The sequence below is a fragment of the Juglans regia genome, chromosome 13 (genome assembly GCF_001411555.2).
Source record: "Juglans regia cultivar Chandler chromosome 13, Walnut 2.0, whole genome shotgun sequence".
NCBI lineage: Eukaryota > Viridiplantae > Streptophyta > Magnoliopsida > Fagales > Juglandaceae > Juglans > Juglans regia.
In genome coordinates this window covers 3,129,408-3,149,619 of record NC_049913.1, presented here as the reverse complement: position 1 = coordinate 3,149,619, position 20,212 = coordinate 3,129,408, and the positions used below count along the sequence as shown (strand labels likewise).

Sequence of the window (20,212 nt, the reverse complement as noted above, 5' to 3'; positions counted from 1 at the left end):
AGACTTGTCTTACTCTGTGCATAGGCTCAGTCACTATATGGCTCAGCCAAGACAACCTCATCTAACAGCAGCTTATAGAATTTTACAGAATATAAAGAGTACTACTGGTCATGGTCTCTTATTTCGAGCTTCTAACTCTTTAACCATTAAGGTTTTGTAGATTCAGATTGAGCTTATTGTCCTGACAATCGTCGCTCTACAAGTGGTTATTGTGTTTTTTCTTGGAGATTCTTTGGTTTCCTGCTATATCTGTGAAATTATCTAGTTTCTTACTCTTCTATCTGATTTTGGTATATCACATTTTAATAGTGCTCAATTGTTTTGTGATAGTCAAGTTGCTTTGCACATAGCTGCCAATTCAGTTTTTCATGATGAAAGGACAAAGCATATTGAGCTGGATTGTCATTTCATCCGTGACAAAATTCAGGCTAGGGTCATCAAGACTTTTCATTTGGCTTCTTATCACCAACTTGCTGATATTCTCACCAAGCCTCTTGGTCATCAACAATTTCACCACTTAATCACTAAGATGGGAGTACATTCTATTTACTCTCCATCTTGAAGGGGGTATGATCACGTGGTATATTTTATACATATATCATATGTACATTTAATTAATTATTTTGTACATAATATAAATACTATGTATTCAGATCAATAATATCATTTTTCCAGTTTCTCTCAACACTCGAGAACCTTCCTCCCCTAGGGTTTCATGATCTTGTTATATAGCATTGGGAATTGGTAATTATAGGTACATGCGGGGCATTTTACATATACTGGAATCTGGACACACACCACGCGTGACTATTTATTCTAATTTCTACTATTTTATTGCAAAGTAGTAGAATAATTGTGAGCCGGTTGTTAGTGTATCAGTGCTCGTTTTGATATATTCCATTCATGTGAGTGCTTATAATTTATATGGGAAAAATAGTGTTCAAAGGATATATATATATATATATATATATAATTAAATAGTGCATAAATAGTGTATGAAAAAAGCTAATTATATTAATTAAGAAAAATTTACAAAAGAATTTATTTCTCCATGTGCTTAGCTTTTAATATGCTAAAAATTATTAAATTAAAATTTCTAAAGAAAACTAACAAATTGAATCTTGTACGTAAAATTATAAATAAAATTATAAATACATATAACACTACTCAACTCATAGTATATATATTATTTTGTCCCGGCCCGTAGTGTACGTTTTATGATCTGCACACCAATCATTTTTTAGAACTATATATCCAAGCCATCCCAATTAATATTAATAAGCCCTAATAATTAATAGGTCATAGATGATCACTGTCCGTCTCTTTAGACGCTTACGTACGTTTATTTCTTGGGAAAATAGCAAGTCAAGGGGCCAATTAGGATATATAATCATATTATATATTCATATATAATTAAATATAGTAGTACTACTCATGGCATAATCAACAAGAAAATCAAAAGCAGGGATTTATTGCATAAATAATTAACCATATCAATTACAACATGATGTATTCTTTGATGGATAGACCGACCCGCCCTCCAATCTGTTACGGCTTATTTTGATTATTCTTTCCTCATTCTGGTTGTAGAAGAACCTACTTATTGATCCAACTCATGTGCATCGAGAAAATTCAGCAGAGATCATCTGACATGATCTGGGAATTAGAAGAAAAGCTAAAAGTAGTAGTTTATGCTCGATCAGGCAATGAAGGCTGCATATATGCATCCAGCTAGCTAGCTGATCTTCGCCCATCAGCACGTATATATGATTCACAGCAAAAATTTCTTCGAGTAAACCGGGAACTCTTGAGACGATGACAGCATAGGATTCTGCAGTACTCGTGATCCATACAACCCAGAATGAATTATATATAATTAACATAAAGGATTATAAATAATTAACTGGCTCCAATATGCAGCGATTATAATTTGACAATAAATGATATGTTAAACTGAGAAATACAGATTTGATTTCTGGGTGAAGTTATAAGCTTGGTTTCCTGGTCTCTCATGAAATTAAGTAGTACCTAATTAAGACTAATTAATTTGAAAACTATTTAGTAGACGTGGTTTTTGTACGAATAAATATTATATATGTTGACGTCAAGCAACTTAATTAATTTATTCAATTTGAAAAAACATCAAAATCAAAATGATGAAGCTAATTAATTTGAGTTGCATGCGGAATTATGAAGTACTACTTCTTAATATATATGTATATATATATATATATGTATGTATATGTGTATGTACTACTCGATCGATCGATCTTGGCCAAGTTCTTATATATACTAAAGAACTGCATGCAATTACGTACTATTTAGAGCGAACCAGCTAGCTAGGGATCGGAAGCTAACCTCTATTTTTCTGCGGCCGAAAAGTTTCCGTAAGCACGGCACACTGAGACATCTTTTATTATTTACTTGTTCGATACACGCATGCATTTGGTTCAGCAGGCCTCCGTATGTTATTTCAGGTACATTCTCAACAATATGGATCAAGATAAAAGTCATTGCACCAGTCATTTCCTTTCCGGTGAAAGCCTGCATATATATATAATATATATATGCATGCACAAATTTATAAGAAATTAATTAAAATGATCATAATTAAGTTAATTACTAACTTTTGAGAACTTTAATTAGATTAACCATGACAATATAATTAATGGTTCACGTTTCGGCCTTAGGATAGACTAATATTAATCTTAATTTGTTAGAAATATAGAGAAATAATATTTTTAAAATGAGTATGTGATGCTTGCACAACTCTATCTAGCATTATTCGATCTAGCATATATATAAGTCTAATATCGTGCATGGTAAATGAAGATTAATAACAGGAAATATTTAAGGATAGTAATTAAACAACACAATTTCATGATTAATTTTAATCACATATAACAAGCTAATTATTAAGGCATACTTTCATTTAGTACTACTTGATCATGCTTGAAAGATTTTATTTCGCCATACTTACACAAGTCCATTTATATATATGTATATATGATAAATGATATTTACAATCATAAAGTATAGAAGTCTCGTATACTCCCTTTAAAAAAAGTAAGTAAATTTGAGATCTAAATAAAAAAATTATTTTTTTAATGGCGGATCTCATATTTTTTCAAAGGGTGCATAAGGCTTGCATATCCTGTATATGATCATTACATCTAGCCAGACTTAATACTATATATATATATATATACATGCATATAATATTGGATTCTGGGAGGAAAAACATGAAAAGATCAAGAATAATTAGAAGAAATTAAGAAAACAAATATCTTAACGTACAGAGGTATCGGAAGCCATCTGATCATCTCCACAAGCGCTCAGGCAAATCGCCAATCCACCGCTTGTACTTTTGTCTGCTTTCGATGGAGGTTTGTTGTCATTCCAAATGTCACTAGTGTTGCAAGTATCGAGCGAAAATATTACCAACATGCATGATTAATTTAAGATTATCTCTAATAATTAGAAATCTAAAAAAATTTAACGTACGAAGTCATGTTCTATTAAATTATTTACAAATAATGGCACTATATATATATATATTAATAAATTAATAATATATGTGTACGTACTCACTTGTGTGGGTCGTATATATACTCGAGGTCAAGAACGGTTCCACTATGACAAGCATCGACAATTGCATGAAGAGTGATACCCTTCTTGAGAGGACGAACAATGGTGGAATTGATCTCGTTGTCAAGGATCATCCCTTCCTGCATAAAATCAACCGGACAGATAGTTTCATCGAACCCATCTTTCTCATCATCATTGAAATCAGGTTGACGTAAGCCATGTCCAGAGAAGTAGAACACCAATGAGTCTCCAGATTCCGAACCTTCCACAAGCCATTTCAATGAGTCTTGTATATTCTTCTTCGTCGGCATAAAATCACTATCAACTTGATCTTCTGCATTATTCCATCAAAATCTAATTAACTTTTGATGATCAATTCACGACTAGCTACTTTTTTAATAGTTATATATATATATATATATATATATATATATATATATCATGTACAGATCAGAAATTCAACACAATGAAAGTTATTTTCTTTCTTTTCTGTTTTCTGATCTATTTGACCAAATAATAGAAGAATATAACTCCAATTAGCTAGGATATGATGTAAATAAGATTTTTAATTTACACCCTTCAGTAAAAATCTGGTACATAAGGTGCATGGTAATTAGATCCACCCCAAGTAGGGTGAATCTCCACCCGCGTCAAGCGGTAGTACTTGCCATGCATATGCACCACCTTAATATATAATTAGGTGACTCAATAATAAATATGTTTACTTTTTAAAAATTATTAATAATAATCCCATGTTGTGTAACCATTTTGAAAGAGACTAGGATTCTTAAGTGGTTACTTGTGATTGGAAGTTGTAAAACTTAGCATTTCACTTCATCTTCCCCCAATCGTACGTCTAGTAGACTAATAATATGATGTAGATCATATATATATATATATTTTCAATGAAAAATTATGATATTTATAATTTTAGAATGTATAAGTTTCGTGTACTTATAGATCCCATTTTTTATTATAAAAAAAGAATATGTATAGCTTACACATATCATTCAACTGTATCTAGCATTACTCTACTTTATTTGTCCGATATTGCATAAAAACTTAATCGTTGGAGTATCTTCTTATATGAATTCTCAACTACTTAATTATGTATAAACAAATTACTCATCGTAAGATCTAAAATAGCTATAAAAAAAAAAAAAAGAGTTTAAATAATAGATATATTTTTATAATAATTAATGTGACAGATTTCTATAACGTTGTTAGAAGTATATTCATTGTGTCATTGGTTGATCATGTCACAAAATCTATGTTTCCACCATTTAATAAATGTCTCAAATTTTTATATACATTTTAGGGAACAGATCAAGACGGGTGAGTATAATTACGTACCTGTGAGGATACGAATACAGTCCCGACGATAACCAAAGCGTTGCATCAACAAATTTTTCATTCTCCTCACATCATTAACAGTTCCTTTGAGGCTGTATTTCTTGTTCTGGTAAGTAACCCCACAAAGAAGTGCGCGCTTCATTCCGTGTGCCTCACCGGAATTACCTGTAGGGTATGGCGGCTTAGTATCCAGCGAAGAAACATTAGTACTACTGCTTGAGGGCCTAGTACTCTTCAACAATTTACCGCCATTTCCAAATGAGTACTGATGAAGATTACTCTTCGTCTTTGATAATGCATGTCGGATTTGATTTCCCAGCTCCATACTTGCCGGCCCGGGTATAATGGCTTTGCATTCTGTACAGCGAATAATTGCCGCGTACTTAGCCACCGAGTACCGTTTGTTGCACCTATTGCATATAACGACTGATTTTCCGTCCATTTTTGTGGTTAACAATATTTCAGTTCCAGAATGCTATATACAGCTATATATGTGTACACACACACACACACATATTTATATATATATAAGCAGATCACTGAAGTCTGAACTATATAGATTGAGCCTGCCTTCAATTAATCTGCATCAAAAACCAAGGGCTGAGAAAAGCTGACCTTTGGTGGCGGCGGGGATCATGGAATTACTTTTGCCCTTAATTAACTTATAATATTAAATTAGAATCGTCGATTATTTGGCACCCTTCGTGAGTATATGCATGAAGAGACTTTGCAGAAATTATGCACTCAAACCCTACTCCGTTTGACGGAAAGTAAAAAAAAAGGCGGACTACTTTACCGTTGGGTATGCCTGTCTCCATCATCAGCTCGTAACTTCTCATTTAAAAGACCATTTGCTCAAAGTAGTACTAGGCGGCAAGAAAGGTATGACTATTTGAAAATGGGATAAGTGTTTTATCCGATTGTCAAAAATAAACTCTACTTTGGCATAAATGAAAGGAGAAGGAAGTCTACACGCCAACAGGCGCCTTACTACATTTCCGTTGAAAGGTTAAGCGAAAGGAAAGGTAGTAATTGGAATATGGTAGAAGACAACAAAGCTTTGGGATGATCAGTAGGAAGACTCAAGAATCTTGGAACTTTCAATTAATGTTAAAATCTTTGAGCTTCTGATCTGTCGCCCACCTCTAAAAAGAGAGGAGAGAGAAGCTAAACATTAAAGCTAGCTAATACTTTGAACATTGGGCGCATCTCCTCCGAGATACAGAGGCCAGATAAATGCAAGCAATAGTAGCTAGCTAGCGTGTTCCTACTTTTTTTGGTCTCTTAAATCTCTTAGTAATATGACATAGCCAACCTGTAATTATGATATCTATACAACACATTCTACAATATATTTTATAATATATATTATAAAATAAGAATATTTTTATAAAATAATATTAGTTTTATAAAGTATTTTTATAAAAATACTTTTAATTATTTTAAACTATTATTGTATAAAGTATTATAAAAAATGAGGTGTATTTATCATGTATCATAGGCAAAGGGTACTGTGCATAAAATCCTTGGCGTCCAATTAAACACCACCGCTCTCTTTTCCTTTTTCGCCTTTATTCTCTCATTTACGAGGCCAAGAACTCGATGCCTAACCCTTTATTCAGTGGCCGGAAAAGGATCGGCTTAGCCACTTTTTCTTTATTTCCTTTATTGGGGTCTCCTTATTCTCATTCATTATATATTGGGCAGTGCTAGTGTGGACGTGGCCACTAGTATAAATTTTATTTTTTATTTATATATTTTTTAATATATTTAAATATTTTTAAAAAATAAAAAAATATATCAATATATTAATAGTCACTTCCTTAATCATAAAAAATAAATAAATACATGAACAGTCAAAATGAGACTTGACTAAAGCAAAGACCCTAAAAAGATGATTAAAATTATGTCAAAAAAATATTTTGGCCGATCTCAAGATCTATGCATTGATTTTTTTGTCATATATTCGGGATTTTGGGGTCGATATTGTAGTGTAGAGTAACATTTTTCTCAACTTTCTGTTAGATCGATACGAGTAGGCATCATAAAATACGCAGGAGTATATATGCATAATGCATGCATACTTGCTTTAAGCTTTAGCCTTTAAAAAGAAGCGCATCGGTATGTCTAAATATATAAATAATTAATCGGGATTTCCCTATTAAGCCCAATTACGTTTCTTGAATATCTCGAAAAACGTAAGCACTGGTTGTACGTTTAACCTTTATTCGAAAGAATATCATCAGATAGTTTTTTTTTTCATAAGTAATAAGAGAAAAGAATATCAGAAAGTTGCGACATGATTGTAAAAGATGGGCAAGTTTCGATTTCCAGGGCTGGCCAGAACACTGCCATTTCACACGTTCAACTAAACCCACTTAGCAAATGGGGAGAGAGAGAGACACTAAACTTAATTACAAAGACTTGTGCGCACATGCAATGAGTCCGGATAATTGAATTGGGTGCAAGGCTATAAAGTTTCCCTCCTCCAAAGGAATCAGTGGAACAATTTCTTTTCTTTTGTTGAATTTCATTTCGGGGGATTAGATGCTATACCTTTCAACTCAAGGGAAACTACATTAATTAATGTCTTATGAATATAATAAAGTATTAGAATATTATGAAGGGTAAAAGACTTGAAAGATCTGCGTCCCCCGGGTCAACCAGCTTCACCGTGTTCAGAGAGTGATGCTCTATGTGAGATGCAGCTTGCCACCTACTAAACTCTTGTACGTTTTGCCCATGACAATGAACTTAGGACTATTCTGTCCGATGAAATTGCAGCTGCCAAGTCTGGTTTTTAATTGTGTGGAAGATGAGGGGAGTTCAATGGTGAGCCACCGTCAAGTACATTAAGTTGCCCAGAGATTTTTGCCTTGCAGGTTGGACACATAAACCCAACAGAATCTGGCTGTATTTCAGCAACCGCAGCCTCATGGTTGAACTCCACTCCACACCATACACAGTTAGTTGTAACCTGATTTCCGTCAGCCATATTTAACACGACTTCTTCCAAAGACCCAAACTGGACAGAGGAACCATATGCCCCATCCATCTCTTCATTATACGCCAAAATCACGGGTACCTCTTGCATGGAAAGAGATTCTTGTGCAGTTGCAGAACCATACTTGGGTTCTATTTCATCAAATCTCAGCTCCTCAAACCCAGTTCTATTGTCATGCCTTTGGTCACCCTGCAAATGTTCTTCTCCCTGTAACTAAAATAAGAATACTTTAACAGGAGCAACTAAACATTTCTATCACAAACTTTGGGGAGGAGAAGAGAAAGCTGCCTTGAAAACCATAAACTGTATCAGTCAATTTGGCACAAATTAGAAGTTGACTTTCACTTAATTTCTAATAAATTTGCATACAGAACACGAAATCATGGATGATCCACATCCTATAACCTTATTTACATTATGGAAATGTATGTTTCGAAATATATAGCAGTTTTGGCAAACCACTAGTACTGAATGTCATGCTAACTCCAGCACAATGACTTAAAGAGGAATCCTTCTCTTCTCTCTTTCTTTTTGGCATAAACAAATAATCTCAAAACCACCAGACAACACAGGGAAAGCCATTAGACAAAACAGTACCATGGGCATCAAGCTAACAGTTAAAAGGACAAACTAACTGAGCAACAACAATTATTAGACTAGCCACATTGGTCAATCACCCAGAACAATCTATTAAATCCCTGGAATTCCTCAAGACTGACACATCAATTGCATAACTGGACAACAATGACTCAACATATTCAACAAAAACCACAAAGGAAATGACAGTAGACTGTTAATGTAACAGAAAAGGTCAAAAGAAGCAATGTAAGACTTAGATATAGTTGTACGCCCAAATAGTAAGATCAAGAACATTGTCCCAATACCTTATCAGAGGTTGCATTGAATGTTGGAAAATGTTGCAAAGGTGGCTCTGGGGACATTAAGGGAGCACAAACACCACACTGGAGTGCATTTTCTTCAGAAGATTTCTGTACAGTTTCTGTCACAATATTATTGGCTGGCCCATCGTTGTGGCCACCAAAGCCAACTTTTAGCTTGCTACTATTATTATCAACTTCACCAAGCGTTGGAGGATCCAAAGTGCTAGTACAAAAGAAATTTATGTTATCCTTAGCATCAGAAACAATCTGATTGTCAAATTGATCAAGTAAATGACCTTCAGGAACTTCCTCCTGCTCAACCTCAGGATTATCATTTTCATCATTGATAGCCACCAAGCCATCCTTTTCACATGAAGTTTTAGGTGTATTACCATTTTTCTCTTCCGCTGGTAAGAGAGTTGTGGCATCCAAACAAGAATCCATTTTAGAATCAACTGCTTCATTAGAATTATCAATCTCCATATTTTCTTCAATGATCATATGCTCACCATCTTGCTCATTTAGATCTTGATCCAGAGTTATGTCAGTCATACCATCATCCATTTCCTCTTCACTAAGAGAAGCAAGACTCATTTCATGATTGGAATTAGCAGCTGAAATTTCTTGAATGGAAACAAAATTTGGCTGATCAGAAGTGGAACCACCATTGGATTCATCATTAGGTCTGACAGTAGAAGTCTCTAGAATAGAATTCTGAGCAATTTCAATCAAAGCATCCATTTTGGAGATCCTTGAAGGCACATCATCCCTGTTTGGAGGCTCAATTCCCTTTTGAAGAGTTGTTGGACCAGGCAATTCTTCAACCCTCCTCACATAATTCCTCACATGTATCCCAACATGACCATTATAGCGACGCCTTTCCAGAAATACCTTATGGCAGAACTGGCATTCATACTTGCCGTCTTTGATTATCACTCCATCCCCAACGGAAGAACCAAGTCTATACCTTCTCGTGGTCCTTTGGTGATAGGACAACAAGTGCTGCAGATATGAATCCTTCTCGTCAAAGGTCATGCTGCACTTGTGACATTCAAATATATCATCTATCTGGACATCTGCAAGATTTTCCATTCCAAATAAGGTTGCTTCCCTCGCCTGTTCAGAAGATATAGGAATTCTGGTTGGAGCTGAACTAGAAATCACTCCTTGCTGTCGGTTTTCGTCCTTTTGGATGAAGCCTGCAAGCTGCTGCACATCCCATAGACCATATTCAACAACATTAAAATGCACCAAACAGCAGCACAAATATTTAATTGCTTACAGTTTCCGAAGTCAATCTGAAGTCCTGTTGAGTATTTTCACCCTTCTGACTACTGGCCCATCGTGCATCACTAAGGTCAAAAAAGGACAGCAGATATGAAGCAGCATCCTTGCAGGATACAAACTGTTGTCCAGTAGGGCTGGAACATATCAATTCAAGAGAACATGTAAGGCCCAGCAAAGGAAAGGAAGGGGGGCATTTCTTTTTGGGGGACAAACATAACAGTAACAAGAAAAAATTCAACAAGGTTAACGTTTACGAAAATCTGTAGACTGCATTTGAATGCTGAGGTGATTTCAGAGGATCTGAGTTGATATTTGAATAGTAGTGTTTTGTAGGTCCTATTGAGATGTGTTTGAATGTAAATAGGTTGAGATATGTGTTTGACCGTGTGAAGTAGGTTGAGATGGGTTTTAACTTTTTTATGGGAAGTTGAAAAAGTAATGAGTCCCATCAATAATTAGTTTGAGATGGGTTGAGATCACTTTAACAACCAAACATACCCGAGTTTTGAAAGAAGAGTCTAGAGACGCATGTTACAGATGAGAAATAAATAGCAACACCAGAACCGAGATAACAACAATCATTGCTCAAGTCATTTCACTATCAAAAAGATCAAGAACTCCAAAATAAAGTATCCTAACTTTCAGTTCATATAGGATGTCCATCATCAAAAACAAATGTAGGATGCCCATCATTTCAAACCCCAATGCCCACTGGCTGCGGACACAATTAAAACCAACAAAATACCATCACTATAATTCAGATTATTTGCCAGAAAATAAGTATCACTAATCTGATATGAATAACAACAAATTTAGATTAGTGCATGAGGTATTCATAGTTTTACGTGCATAAACATTGTTATAGAAAGAGAGGGAAACAAAAAGAAGAACATATAGATTTAAGTACATTTTTAATGGATCTCATCTTGTGAAGCTTTGGTTGAATAATCATCACCAATGCGCCTCTAAAAACAGTTGTACAATTATTTCTTTTATAAGAAACAAAGAGTTTATTAAAATAAAGGGAAAGTCATAGGGGAGAACATTATACCCCCACTAGAAGCTGCAATCAGAACTTCAAAAGAGCACTAAGATCTGAAAATGAAGAATCGTTAAGCTTCATAGTCAAAAACTTAAACTCCATATATATCTAGCAACCAAACAGCCTATGAAAAAATATGAAACAAAATAAGGAAGACCACCTTTTGTATTGACAAAATATATGAAGGTAATTAGGCCATCTGGCCGGCCCCTTGAGCCTCAACATAAGCCTCCATCCAACCATGGCAAAATTACATTACCATCCAAAATATATTATATGGTATTCTTCTAAATTAAGCACTCTGCCCACTAAGGTGCAGTTTGAATAGTGAATGGAGATGAAAGTTAAAAATTGAATAAAATATTATTTTTTTAATATAATTATTGTTTTGGAATTTGAAAAAGTTGAATTATTTATTATATTTTGTGTGAGAATTTGAAAAAGTTGTAATGACGAGACGAGACGAGACGCTTCTTGTATCCAAACAGAGCCTAAATCACCACTCAGAAACCCAATCACAAGTAAATGTCCCTAAGCACAATTTGAATGAACCCCAACTTCCACAGCTTTACAATCAAAGCAGAAATACTGGTCTAAAACCGTCAACATCCATAATTAACAGGCATTTTCCAGTTCATCTTCTTCCTAGATAAGTACTCATAAATTCATCGTGCAAACCATTTCAAGATCGAACTAATGTCCCAACCTCAACATTATAAACTAACATTAAGCGAAGCTAAATAATTAGAGAATATTGCCAAATTAAGTATAGGAACACAGAAATCACATAACTCTACTAATTTCCCAGAAATCAAACGGACAGAGAAGCCAATTATAAAAAAAAGGGGGCAGAGAAGCCGAAATTTGAAACAGAAACAGGAAAACCACCTTATATATCTGCGGCAGTAAATTGAGGCGCGCCCGTCTCTCCTCTTGATCCCCAGTAGTAGCTTCCATCCGACCGGCAAGGCATCACCGAACACGCCAGCCTCCACAATCTTCCTCTTCTTCCTCCTACTCCCCCATTGCCCACCCAATTCTCTCATAAACCCCAGCAACTCATCCTCCCTCTCCATCCCGAGAGTCCTCCTCCTCAATTCTTCTCCATACGGGTCTTCCAAATTTGCCAACGCCGCAAGATCCACCGCCACACCGTTCCTATTAACAACGTCCACTACACCCCTCCCATACCCCTCCTCCAACTGCAGCACCTTCATTTTCGGCTTCCTCCCCCTCTTCCTCTTCCTCTCCCCGCCGAAACTGACCGTTTTGTCTGGCTCCGCCTCTTCGTGATTCGTGCTAACGAAAAGGGACGATATAGACGGCAGGGTTAGGTCGAAGTGGTCGAAACGGGGATCTTGGTCAAGGAAATGCTTGAGGTGGCTGATGATGTGACGGTCCTCGACGCGTTCGGGATCATCAGAGAGGACGGTGGGGAGCTTGATCGTGGGGAGAAGCCCGGCGACTCGGCGACGGTGGCCGGCGGTGGGGGTGGAATTGGAGGGGCTGGAATAGGTCTGGCGGCGGGACCCTGCGGATTCGTTGAAAATGGAGCGGTCGATTTTGGGGGGAAGGAATTGGGAAGGGTGGCGGAGATCGAAGGCGGAGGGGGAGCAGAGGGAGAGGGCGCGTAGCTCGGATTGGGAGAGTGTGGACATGTCTATGTGAACTAGGGAGTCGAAGTTAAGCAGTCCAAGCGGTGCTGGTGGCGGTGCGGTGGTAGCCACCGTCGCCATATTCCTAGCGGGCGAAGAGAGTGCTTGTACGGGAGGGAAAAGAAAGAAGGTAACCGAGCACTTGCAGGACTAGTGGTAGTAACCCTTACCTTCAATTGTGCATCACTGCATTTAATAATAGAGTAATTTTATGTGGTAGAGTTATACAATTATTTTAAAAAAGAATAAAATTTATTATTAAAAAGTTAATATTTTTATATAAATTTTATATTTATTTAATTTTTTAAAATGATTATATAATATTTATATATTCACGACAGTCATTATAATTTTTATTAATAATAATAATAACAATAAACGGATCAAATTTACATGTTAAATCATTTTATTTATTTTTGGATGAATTGTTTAGAACGTATTTTCTTTTCGAGTTTTGCTATTTATAAGTTTAACATACCATGTATCATAATTTATTTTATTTTTTATTCTTTTTAAAATAATTAAATTATTCTATTTATTATCTATATATTACACATTTAATAAGAAAAAAATTAAAAAAAATGATGCATTATGTATGAAACTTATGAATATAATTTTTTTTTTCTAACCAAAACATCCAAACAAAAATTACCCCATGTTTTCTTGTAGAGTTTTGCTATACAATTTTTATCATACTTTACACTTTATATTTTTTAAAATTTTTAAAATTTTTTTTAAATTTATTTTTTTAAAATTATTTCAAATTTTTTTATTCATTATTCATATAATAAATATTTGATAAAAAAATAATAAAAATTAAAAATAATATAGAGTGTAAAATGTTAAGAGATTATAAAAAATTATTCTTTCTTATATCAGTGGTCAATGATCGAAGTTGGTCCCTCCAAATTTAGGCGGCTACGTCGGCTAGAGGTGAGTTGCGACACACCGGACATGAAACATGCCAGCCGTAACCACGAGTCGACGCACTTGAGATGAAAGAGATGATCGCAAGTCGCAAGAAGGTAATATAAATCATTGATATTGATTTCATGAAAGTTATTTTTAAAATATAATGAAAATTATATAATATATATTTTTTATAATTTCAAAACTTTTTTATCTATAATTTTATATTGAATTAATCATTAGATTCATCAAAATAATATAATTTTATATTGAATTAATCATTAGATTCATCAAAATAATAATATAATATTATTTTTTTAATAATAAGATTTTTAATTTTTTTTTTTATATTTTACAATTACACTATTTAAAGAAAGTCCAACGATTAAAAATAAAAAATTAAACAAAAGGCATCCCATATAACATCGTCAACTTTTTTACTTGCATGGAATTAGATGGGAGCATCATATTTTTGAGCTAATAATATTATATTATATTATTATAACAAATAAAACTTACTATAGATATAACCCTATAATATTAACTCTATACGAATTTAATTGGGTTATTATTTAAAAAAGCAAACTATTATAATATTGTATTAAGTTTACGCAGGAAAGAAGTTGGTTTTAGTTTTTATAATAAAATATTACGTTTGAATATGAACATTACAATTATAAAATCACTGTAGCTCAAAAGTTCAAGCTTTTACATTTTAATAAAGTCAATGTAGATGATTTTATCTACATTTTTTAAAATTTTGAAGATGTATTAACTTTTGGTGAAGCCAATACTCATGCTAGCATTGACATTGGCTTAGCTATTGTCAAGTCCAAATTTTAACTAAAACTATAGCTTTTGGCTAAAGTTCAAATCAATAGAGATAGTGATCCACATTAGATTAATCATTTCAAAGTCAAAATAATAATATTATATTATATATTTTAATAATAATTTTTTAAACTTTTTTAATATTGCAAATACAACTTAACCTGACTGCAAACACTTAAAACTTCATTTCCACCAACAATTCATAAAACAATATAGATTTCCACCTTCATTTCCACCAACAATTCATAAAACAGTACCAACATTTTTCAGTAGCAACATTAAAAGTCGATAACAGTTTCCACCAACTTCATCAAAACAGTTCATAAAAACAAAACATCTATACAGAGCAGCTCATTCAGCAACATTTCCAACATTTTCAAGTTCTGCAAAACATTTGAGTCCATACAAAACATCTGTTGGACATAAAAACATCAGCAACATTTTCAACATTTCCAACTTTAGCCAGATACATTTTAGTCAAACACAAAAACAAAACATTTCCAACATTTCCAACTTCAACTAGTTACAAGCCACTTTTACAACCAGTTACACACTCCATAAGGTGTCGAATGAGACTCCACCAGTATTTGCAATTATAATTGGCTTCTTCTCTCTGCAGAAACTTGCAACAATGAATGTTTTAATATTTCTTTTTCAGCTGCAAATGTAAAACCAGTTTCACAATGAAGCAGATGTCTCTCTGGAGATAAAATGCAAAATGATTTACTATAATATCATTCTCCAAGAAAAAAAAAAAAAAGAGGATAAAAAGACTACCATGAAAAAAACCACCATCCAAAATTCACCTCATCAACAAATCATGACTACCAAACCACATTTTTAGTGTATAGTATATACCATGACAATAGAAAGTTCTTATTACCTTTGTTATTCCGGAAACAACTTTAAAAAAAAAAAAAACGAAATAACAAAGGGATTGCCATATGCTTGCCAATTGTTCAGTCATCTAGATGATTTGATAAATTAATATTGCCAATATTAGTTTATCGTGTGACTCTTGACTTTTGAGGCCTAAGTGATTGCTAAACGGCCAAAAGAAGCAAAGACAACAACAAATCCATTGATGCATACCCATACCGTGTGACCCAGAACATAGCCAATTTTGTGTAACATTGGACGTACCCCACTCATAGCCACTTTGTGGGGTTTCTCCAAAAAAATACATTATAATCCCACTATGAATTTTGGTTATCTTTATGGGGACATCAATAATCTCACTCTCCTTGCACGTCTGATCAACAAACTAAAGGTTGCAGGCCATCTTTGGAAAAGTAGAAAAAGATGATATCAAACATTATTTAAGACCCCACTTACAACCAAACATGATGCGGACTAGATCATGCCAAAACCAAAAGTAAACAGTAATATTAAAAATCGAAAAAAACAAGAGATGAGAGTTGATTACCTTATGTGAAGCACTATAGATTTCTAATAGAGGCATGACCAATTGATTAAAATCGATTTTCTCTTGCAAATCGATTGCTCCTTCTCTTAGTACCAAATTCCCAATTTCGATAGCTCGGGGGTAACGAAAACTGCAAGAGAATTGGAAAAAATAGAGAGAAGGGGAGAGAGAGAGTGTCGAGCCAAAGAGACAACCGATAAAAAATAGAAGAGAAGAGAGAAACGGGGAGAAAAAATTAAAGGGGTGTTCGGCAAGGGAGAAACGAAGAGAAATTGAATGGTTTTGGGAAAAAATGGATTCACGAGAGAAATAGAATGTTTCGATTGAGAAAACGTGATTTAAGAATAAAATAATGATTTGGCAATAAACAATATCTCGGTCCTCGCTATATATATATATACACGACTAATGTTAATCATCATTCTAATTTTTATCATCTTCTTATCATCCTATGATGTGACACTAGATTATTATAGATTATTTATTATATTTCATTTATAAACCTATAATCTAATGTCACATTATGAAATTATGGAAGGATGATAGAAGTTAAGATAATGAATAGATATTTTCTATATATATTTTCTATGTATATATATAGAAAAAAATCTACACAACCGCTTACTATTCATACAACCTCCACATATCACACTTTTTTTTAATTTTTTAATTTTATCAAATATTTAATATATGAATAATGAATAGAAGAATTGAATTAGTTTAAAAAGAATAAACTCAACAAAAATTAAAAATTTTTAAAAATATGATGTGTGGAGGTTGAAAAAATTATGTAGCATTGCACATATATAATATATATATATATATATATATATATATGAGCAGTTGTGTAACATCTTATACATATTAGTAGAAGATGTCACGTGCCTAGGCACGTATGCCCAGTTGAATGTATTTTATATTATTTTTTTATTAACAAGACACCTATCTAATTTACAGAATTTTCACAAGTGGATAAAAACCAAAAACTCTAGTATTAGAGAAAGAAAACAAACCAACAACAAAATTAAATTAAATATTGAAATCCAGTAATCTACCATGCATGAATCTCCGTCTCCGTCAATTAGTCACAGTCTCCCCCATAATCCAGTAACCTAAAATTTTGTAGCAGTTATTAATTTTCCATTATTTGTTTCTTTAACTTTCCTACACAAATTTTGCACAATTTTATTATTACTTTTCAAGTAAAGAAAAAAGACGATTAATCTTATTGTAGCACAATCGTATGATTACTCATATCTATTTAAAGTTTTAACTATTATAATTATAAAATAGATCTAATATATTATATTAAATTATCCATAAAAAAAAAAAAAAAAAAAAGTATATTATGAGACTTGTGTTGGTAAGTCAAGAAAATTTGTTGGTCTTTATGCTAGAAGATTTTAAGGGTGGTTCCGGTGGTATTTCCTCAAGTTCTTAATCTACTTATTTCTCTTCGAATATAGGAAATCTTTGCTATAAAACCTATCTCAATGAACTCTTTATTTAAATTTGATGAATCCATTACTAGTAGTCTTATAGAAACTGATAACATCAATCAAGAGGATTACAATATAATAGATATAGAAAAAAATTTACAAGATTTGACAATTTCTAATGTTCCAAAAAATCAAATATATAAACATTCTACTTTTTCTTCTAAATTATAATTTCTTACTAATTATACTATTAAAATAGTAGAAAAACTATTAGCTTAAATAATGATTATGAATCATTATAACTATTAACAAAAGAAGTTATCAAAGATCACAAAGAATGTAATATTTTTTCATACATATTGGATTAGTATAAGTAGCTATTAAACTACTAACTAGAAATAGATTAAACACATCAGTAATACTCTGTCTAAGAGATGGAAGACGCTATAATTTTCATGATTTATTACTTGGCATGGTAGAATCAAGCTTGTTCCAAAGTCTAGTTTATTTTAATTATTCTATTTCATTATTCGATATTAATATCTTACACGTTTTAATATTAAATATTAAAACAAACAGTTATTATATAATGAAAGGATCACATCATTTAACAATAGTATATAAGATCTATTATAAACTAATGAAAACAATACTAGAACCACAAACTCTTATTACTAATCCAAAATGATATATTTTATTATTACAATCTAGTATACAAAATTCCAGTGTACAAATTCTTAAACAAATTAATTGGAATCAAATTATTCTCCCTAATGATTGACAATTAAAAAATATTACTACATTACCTAAAATAGAAAATAATTTTAAAGATGATCTTGAATATATAGATAAAAAAAAAAGAATGGAACAATCCAAATTTGATGCAAACCTCAAAATTACCTTTCAACCTTTTAGAATATCTTTATCACATTATTATTCTCCAGCATATTCTAGTTATAATATACTCAGATCTGTTCTTACATCAATTTCTCGAAATAAATCTCAAAATTTTGACAATAGATCTCAGAATCTAGCCACATAGATTCAAGAAATTATTCATAAAAATATTATTAATACATCAGTATATACTGTTAATCATCCGGATAAGGCATCCACCTCTCATAACCCTAAAAAGAACATTCTTCTTCAACATATTCACAAGTAATTGGAGATGATACCTAAATATACATCCTAAGTAAAGAAGAATTTAAAATTAATAAAGAATATCTCAAACAAAAGTATATGAAGGAAGAAAATAATCATAAAAGAGTAGCATTTTTCTCGACTTTTAATAAAATAGAAATAGATTATATTCAAGAAAAATATTACGAGTATTTAGAAGGAATACAAATTAATATAATTTTCTTTACATGGTATGAAATTTATAAATCAAACTAATTATCAACTATAAATAGGATTATTAATCAATGGATTAAATAAAAAAATAATCAAATTGTTAATGAAGAATATCCTCTTTTTGAAGCCATTAAATATAATAAAAGAAATACTCAAATATTGGCCTCATTAATAAAAAAATATAATAATTCAGTAGAGGCTAAAAACACTGATAATATAATCCAATAATTAAATTATACTAATTTATATCTAAAAATCATGAGTAAACAATTAGAAAGAATTGAAATCCAAATATCTAATATTAATCCTATTATTAAAGAAGTAAAAGAAACTCATTTATTTATTCCCAATGAAATCTCATCTCATCTCATCTAAAAACTATTTTTTCTAAAACCAACGATTATTTATTAGAACAAATATCTAATAAATTAGAAAAATTAAGTATTTCAAATACAACATCTACCTCAAAACAACCTCATACTAATATATTAAGTAAAACAGATTCACCTATACTATCTGATTCTAAAATTAGTAATATTAAAAACCAATTTAAAAATTTAGATTTACAAGTAAATAAGATTATAAGAGATCATATTAATATTTTTTCAGCCAAAAATTCTAAATATCATGTCTCTATTACTCGTAATTAGTATCTGAGACCGGATCTTTAATTTTGTCTATTAATTCTAATATAATAACTTCATATTTTGAAAGTACATTAATGGTTTTACTACAAAAACAATTATTTTTATCCAGAAAATTACAGCTCTGTATCTCATGTTCTTCAGATTCACTATCAGAAGTTTGTTCTGAAAAGTTTGATTCTTTTAATTGATAAATTTTTTCTTCTTCTAGAGAGCTTTCCTCTTCTTCATTTGAACGCATTATAAAAATATTTAATAATTTTTCATTTAATGTTTCAGATATATCTAATTCATTAATCTTTTATTTGACCTTATAATTTGATTTATAATGTCAAACTTTTCTACATTTATAACAAACAATTTGTTTTCTTTTATTAGTTTTTTTTGAATTTTTTTTTGATTATTATATATCTGTTTATCTTTTGTCTTTTTATAAGGTTTTTTATATTTTTGTTTTTTGTGAGAATAATTCTTATAAATTCTTTTTCCCTTTTTGTATCTTCTTGAAGGAGCTACTAATGGAGTATATCCAAATTGTTCACAAAAGGTACATAATTCATTTTTAGAAAATTTCTTTTATTTATCCATTTGTTTTTTTAATTTTAAATCATTACACATAATCAAACTAATTTTATTAATAGTAGTTATTATATCATCATATGTAAGATTTATAAAATCAATAGTACCATTTGACTTTACTAATGATTCTCGTACCTTTGGAATGAAGTAGTATGGAAATCTAGCTATGAATTTTTCCTTCCAGTATGGTTGTTGACAGTCATTTATGATCATAACTT

At 32.0% G+C, this 20,212-nt stretch overlaps 2 protein-coding genes across 10 annotated transcripts; both read right to left on the bottom strand.

Moving 5' to 3' along the window:
• Positions 1-1,451: 1,451 nt before the first annotated feature.
• LOC108990877 (metacaspase-1-like) lies at positions 1,452-6,153 on the bottom strand. 7 transcript variants are annotated; one of them, XM_018964989.2, is made up of 7 exons: positions 5,738-6,152; positions 5,188-5,367; positions 4,942-5,106; positions 3,592-3,922; positions 3,298-3,409; positions 2,359-2,544; positions 1,452-1,831 (listed from the first exon to the last, which is right to left on the bottom strand). In XM_018964989.2, exons 1-7 carry the CDS (start codon positions 5,778-5,780, stop codon positions 1,772-1,774), a joined length of 1,077 nt encoding a protein of 358 aa, XP_018820534.1. In that variant the 5' UTR covers positions 5,781-6,152; the 3' UTR covers positions 1,452-1,771. The 7 variants fall into 7 exon arrangements, with proteins under 7 accessions (XP_018820534.1, XP_035540032.1, XP_018820530.1 ...); XM_035684139.1 differs by having other exon boundaries at positions 4,942-5,522; XM_018964985.2 differs by having other exon boundaries at positions 4,942-5,367.
• A 1,095-nt stretch (positions 6,154-7,248) lies between these two features.
• On the bottom strand, positions 7,249-12,986 carry LOC108990885. 3 transcript variants are annotated; one of them, XM_018964997.2, is made up of 4 exons: positions 12,044-12,986; positions 10,109-10,247; positions 8,830-10,035; positions 7,249-8,158 (listed from the first exon to the last, which is right to left on the bottom strand). In XM_018964997.2, exons 1-4 carry the CDS (start codon positions 12,889-12,891, stop codon positions 7,742-7,744), a joined length of 2,610 nt encoding a protein of 869 aa, XP_018820542.1. In that variant the 5' UTR covers positions 12,892-12,986; the 3' UTR covers positions 7,249-7,741. The 3 variants fall into 3 exon arrangements, with proteins under 3 accessions (XP_018820542.1, XP_018820544.1, XP_018820543.1); XM_018964999.2 differs by having other exon boundaries at positions 7,249-8,152; XM_018964998.2 differs by having other exon boundaries at positions 8,830-10,032.
• Between the last annotated feature and the right edge of the window lie 7,226 nt (positions 12,987-20,212).